Below are 6,000 nucleotides of genomic sequence, written 5' to 3'. Positions count from 1 at the left end.
AAAAAGTGCCTCCCATCCCCGAGCATCGCAAGGCATCAGTCAACTTGCTAGTTCAGCCTGACTGGCTTCCTACTCTGAGACCGCAGCCTTTCTTTTACAGAGACAGATCCCCATTGAAACGCATTGGGCTCCTGATGCTGATTTGCAGCCTGCGCCCGCTGGTAGTGTACTGCTGGTCCTGCCTTGGGCCTTGCCCACCTCTCACATTAACTCCTGAAGATTCGTCCTATATGCCCTGTTTGCAGAACGTGTTCTTCCTTCAACTGGATAACATTGCAGAACTCAGAAATTGCACTACTTGTCAACTTTTTAAGGTAAAAAGAATTTATATTTGCAAACATACTTACCTGAACAATTTTTCTATGATGCCTAAACATATATAAAGATACTTGCTATTTTTATAAATTAGTGCATATCTCCTTTCTTGAGTTGTGTTGTCATTTTTTAATCACTATGTATATTTTGCTGTCTTACATTCCTCTGTGTTAAGCCTAAGGCTGTTCAACCTCACTACCCCTTAACAGAGCACTTAGTAGCAAGACCTGTCCACTAGTAAGGGAACCCCTGGACTCTTTACACTCCATATCATATTATTTATATATCATATAAAGAGCTGGCTTCCTACAGTAACAATTATGAAAATTCCAGTTTTTAGATACCTGGGCCCAATAGCGACTCTCCCATTAAGAATGTGTGTTAGGCCCAGGCAGTAACAATAGGGGACTAGATGTGGGCAGGGTGGGTCATCCAGCTAGGATGCTTGTGGTAGAGCTGTTCCTTGACCCACTTTCATTCGAAAGGGCTTGCCTCCAACACACACAAAGAAACCTAACACTAGTCTTTTGTGAAGGGAAGAACTTTCCAGAACAAGAATTTGGGGTAGCCTAGAATAGTTTACACTTCAAATGATGTCACCAGGTGTAAATATTGGCCCTTCTGAGCCACTCTTCAGTACACTCCTGGATCTGCTGACATTACAGAAGAAGGTCTGCCTTGTTTCCCGGAGGACTGCCCTGCTGATTAAGGCCTCTTATGGTCCCCAGAGGACTGCTTTGCTGATTGAGGCCTACTATGCTCTTTGTGAAGGAAGATTTGACATGCTCCCTTCCTAGCAGACTACCTGAATAACTCCAAGAGTCAGTTGATTGACCCCTGTTCTAAGCTACAGGGACACAACAAGCTTCAGAGGCCTCCCAGCTACTGACCAGCTGACCTGCTGCACCAGGACCTGCCTGGGCCATGCTGACCTCTGCCAGAGTGAGCCCTGATCCCTCAAAAGGTGCCTTCCCAAGTCCTAGACCCTTGGCTGGCATCAGGCTGCACTCCTCTACAATAAAATGAGGAATCCTGAAGTTCTGGACTCTTCGAACAGGACTTTGAGGAGGCAGCTTTTTCAGCGGGAGTAACCTGGTCGTGTGTCCCATTTTATTTATTAAAATATACTCTATTTTTCTAAATTGGTTTGGGACTTTTTCTTGTGTTGTGCTTTCATTTTATTACTGTTTGTGTCCTGCATAAATACTTTACACTGTGCCTCTTAGTTAAGCCTGACTCAATCAATAACCCAATTTCCTACAACCAGGTTTTCAGGGGTGATAGGAAAGGTCAAGCTAGACACAGCCAAAGGTTCCAGGACATCAGGTACAAGACTTGCAGGTCAGGACTCACTCCAGCAGAGGCCAACAGCAGCACCACGGGCAGGGCAGTTGCAGAATAGGTATCTTGTAGCTTGCACCCCTGTAGCTTCAACAGGAGGTCAGTCGTATTACCCTTGGAGTCCACTTATCTTACCTGTGCACAAGAAGAAAGCGGTCCCGTCCTTCAGGCCTCCTCTTGTATAAAAGACACCAGATCCAGTCTTTATCTGTTCTTTCTTGGGTACAGATATTGTTCTGAAAAGGGAGCAAGAGGGTGCCACATTTATTCCTGGCACTAGCTTGTGGGTGGGAGTGAATTTTGAGTGCTCCATAACCAAATAGGAAAACGTTCCATGGGGTATCCCTACCCACTTTTGTGGCTGTTCCTGACTGCCCTAGTGCAAAAAAAACTCCACAGTCTACCACTCTGCCTAAATTCTAGATGGGGATACTCTTCTACCCTTGTGGAAAGCCTGTGTTCCTATCCTGTGATGTGGCCAGGGTAAGGATCAGCCATCTCTGTGGTCACTCCAAGCCAGTTTGATGGGCCACTCCTGTGACACTGGGCCTGGTGCCAGCTTGACTGGGGGAACAAAAGAAGTGGCCTGTCCAAATGTCATCTGACATCTTCTTGTGAGAGGGGAGGTCCATTTCATGTAAATTAGGTTCTTGGGCACAGCCAAAATTGTCATCCTGCCAGAGGAACAAGAACACCTCTCCACACTTAAGCCTTGGTCTTTACTCTGAGAGAGAATTTCACACCTCTTGAGGGCTTGAGTCCTCAGAGCTGGTAGATAATGCCAATTAGCTTGTAGAGATTTTATGCAAGGAAAATGTACCTTTCTAAAAGTTACTTATGCTTAGTGTTTATTACAAAAAATGAAACGTCACCATTAATTTGTGTTTGGGTAAATATTTAAAAGAGTTGTTGAATCATACTTCTAGGTGGTTCCTAGCCTGAGATAGCAGAATCATTATTGCTTCCCGGTGTTTACTTATCGGCCAGCCAGCTTTCCTACAGTGAAAATAGCTTTGGGGTGATAGCTATTGAAAGGACATGGTAACAAGAAATGTGTATATGCCCTGCTTTAAATACCATGTTCCCTGCCTTTAAGGCCTACATACCGTGGGTGATTTAAAATGTATGTTTTGACCTGTTAAAATGATTTATTTTGATATGTCTAATTGCAGTTTTTATACTACTACACAATGGTAGGCCTGAAGCCATGTTTGCACTCCCACTGTAGTGAACGGCACTATTGGTGCTGCAGTCCACTAATGACATTTAAATTACAGGACCTGGGTACACCTTGTGCAATATACTAGGGACTCATAGGTAAGTTAAATAAGCCAAGTAGGGCTATGCTAATTCAAGCATGTTTAAAGATTACGCACAGGCACTTTATTACGAGCTATCGGGGGTAAGTGTGCAGAGTTCAACAGCCAGCAAAAACAAACAGTGCAAAAATCTGGGATAGACTGTGAAAAAGATGGTAATTTCCTACAAGCGGAAATGCGTGGTTGTTGACTGTTTGCAGGCCTGGCACTGTACACTGCAATTCACAGAATTATGGGCAAACATGGTCTTTAAAAGGGAAGAACACAGACACTGACCTGGATAAAGAAATAACAAGCAGTCAATGAGGTTTGCAGACAGGCGCTCACCCTATGCTTATCGAAATTGCAAACAGCATTTTTTATTTGTGCAATAGCACTTTATTTATTATGTCCTTATGATAAGCAATTTGATTGGACAAACCGACTGTCTGTTGATTGCATTCTACCATAAGTTCTTTGTCTAGTTGGGCCGAAGCCTCTGTGTGTGGACACGTCGGCTTGGAGTCATGTGTATCTCATCTTTAGGATGTAGAGCATCAGGGTGTCCATGATGGTAAGGGTGGGAAGAAAACTGAAATTGTTCAAATATGCCAAACAATCACAGACTATTTCGCCCTAATTGGCATTTGTTAGTGTGATGTACTTGTCTAAGACTGAGGGAGGGTAAAGCAGAAGTTGGCAAGATGTCAACCACCCTAATTAAAAGGTTGGTCCAATAAAGTGAAAACCCACCTACTGCAAAGTGAAACCTAAACAAAAGGTAGCATAATACACAGAAAAATATACACTAGCTTATGTCTAGACACTTGAGAAATCTTTACATCTCTGGAAGTGCGCCTCGATTATCCTTTGTGGAAACTCTGCAGCATCTTTGCAAGTTTGCTGTTCCTGCTCCGCATCCCCAAAGCACGTCGCAGCGTCCCATTCGTAAGTCCCCCTTCTATTTCCACGTCCTCCCCATTCCAACAGGGCAGGGAGGAGTCCATTCAAAACCCAGAAAGTCCCCTTGGATTTGCCGGGGCAGGGTTTTGGATGCTCCTCCTCCCCCGCCATGCAGCTTGGAAGAACTACAACTCCCGGCAGCCCCCGGGAGGAAGCGATGAAAAAAAAAAAGCTCAGCCCTTGTCTCTTCCCATGCAGGGAATTTGAAACAAAAGAGTTTGCCCGTAGCATGCCGTGGAGCTGGCCTGGTCCCCAGCAGCCAGGCGTGGTCTGGGCAGCAGGTTAGCGGGCGGACGGCGGGGTCCCCCCGTCAGTGCGAGAGTGCTGCCTGCAAGGGTTGGGTCAGGTTACAGGCAGCGGAGGGGCTGGCCAGCAGAGGGAGGTGGGAGGAGGGTCTCTCCTCTTTTTTTTCCCTCTGCCTGTTCCTTTTTTCCCCCCTCTCTCTTCTTTGTTCCCAAGTCTTTGTGCTTTCCAGCCATGCCTAGCCTGGTAGTGCCAGGGATCATGGAGAGGAACGGGGGCTTTGCTGCCGAGCTGGGGAGCTCAACCTTCGGGGGCGGTGGCAAGGAGCAGAGGGGGGCACTGCTGGAGGACGAGCGGGCGCTGCAGCTCGCGCTGGACCAGCTCTGCCTGCTGGGGCTGGGGGAGCCCCCGGCCAGCGCCGGCGTGGTGGTGGTGCAGGAGCAGCAGCAGCAGCAGGAGGACAGCAACAACAACAACAACACCGGCCTGAGCCACAACCACCAGCAGCAGCAGCCCCCCAAGGGCGAGAACAAGTTGTGCGCCCTGTACAAGGAGGCAGAGCTGCGGCTGAAGAGCTCCAACACCACCGAGTGCGTGCCGGTGCCCAGCTCCGAGCACGTGGCCGAGATTGTGGGCAGGCAAGGTAAGCGATGCCCATTGTCTGCCCCCCCCTCACTGCGTCCATTGTGGGTGGGAGGGGAAGTCACCTGCACGAGGGCACCCCCCACGCCTCATGCAGTCACTTTTAGGACGACCTGTGTACACAATGAGCCATCTCTGCACTGTAAGTTACTTGCACTGCTCAGTTGTGAGCATGTGTGCGCTTGCTTCCTTCAGTTGTGAAAGCATCACTTTTGTTCTGGCTTGTAGAATTCGAGGAAGGAGCCGATGGCAGCAGTTCCCGACTCACACCCACTGGCGATTCTCCCTAATCATGATAAAAAGGCACCACACACACATGCTGCCACTAAACGCCCTTTGTGTGACATGCCACCAGGAGGCAAGAGCCTGGCAGTGATGAAATTCAAAGCCAAGCATCACTTCTCATTTGCGCAGGACAGGCCGTTTTTTGTCTCTGTTCGGTTTCCCTAATTTAGCGTACACTTGCTTTCTTTGTTTACCTCTGCATGTATATTTTGTCGAGAATTCTCTCCGTGCGTTTTTTTTGTTTTTGTGTGTCTGTGGAGAGGAGAGCAGTTTGTCCCCCAACCCACTCGATTTTTCTTTTCTGGACTAGGGTAGGGACCTTAATGAGAGGGTCACCAGGGGGCTGTAAAACTCCCAAGGCCAAGGGAGTTGCCTAAAACAAGATAGGATGCTTTTAAAAGTGACCGCATAAAAGTTGCTTGCGGGACAAAGGCGGAGCGGCGGTGAGCTGTGCTGCAGGGAACGCTGCACGCGGACCAGAATTTCTTTTGTTTGTCTGTGTATTGACAGGGGTTGTGGATTGTGGAATTATGTGCCTGTGTTTCTCCATAATGGAAGAAAATGCCGAAATTGTTACTTTTGGGGGGCGCTGTCTTTGTACATGGCCAGGAAGCCTTGCTTTCTTTTGTTGGTGTGTTTTTCGTCTTTCTCCTTGCCTGCATCGGTGAAGGAGGAGGGGGAGGGGGTTCTCGGGGCAGGACGTGAAAGGGTTCAAATAACAGATTAATGAAAGTTGAACTGCTCAGGGTAACCATGTGACTGCCAGAACTGGAGGTCCCCCTCTGCAGACGGGGAGGGGCAGGCATCCTGTCTCCCTGTTCTTTCTGACATGGCTGGGATTTCCTCTGCTGACCAGTGGCCGCTCCAGGCTCCACAGCCACGCTTTTGTTCTGTGTTTTGTGTGTGTGTGTGT

At 48.0% G+C, this 6,000-nt stretch overlaps 1 protein-coding gene across 1 annotated transcript in view; it reads left to right on the top strand.

The window, feature by feature from the left end:
• Positions 1-4,130: 4,130 nt before the first annotated feature.
• Positions 4,131-6,000, top strand: part of MEX3A (mex-3 RNA binding family member A) — an 86,600-nt gene continuing 84,730 nt past the window's right edge. The window contains exon 1 of the mRNA XM_086947654.1: positions 4,131-4,803. Coding sequence (XP_086803780.1) covers positions 4,395-4,803 — 409 coding nt within the window. The 5' untranslated portion in view covers positions 4,131-4,394. The remainder of the gene's footprint in view (positions 4,804-6,000) is intronic.

Source organism: Lissotriton vulgaris, chromosome 12, assembly GCF_964263255.1.
Source record: "Lissotriton vulgaris chromosome 12, aLisVul1.2, whole genome shotgun sequence".
Lineage (NCBI taxonomy): Eukaryota > Metazoa > Chordata > Amphibia > Caudata > Salamandridae > Lissotriton > Lissotriton vulgaris.
The sequence above is the reverse complement of the archived record's forward strand: the minus strand, read 5'-3'. Positions and strand labels throughout refer to the sequence as shown.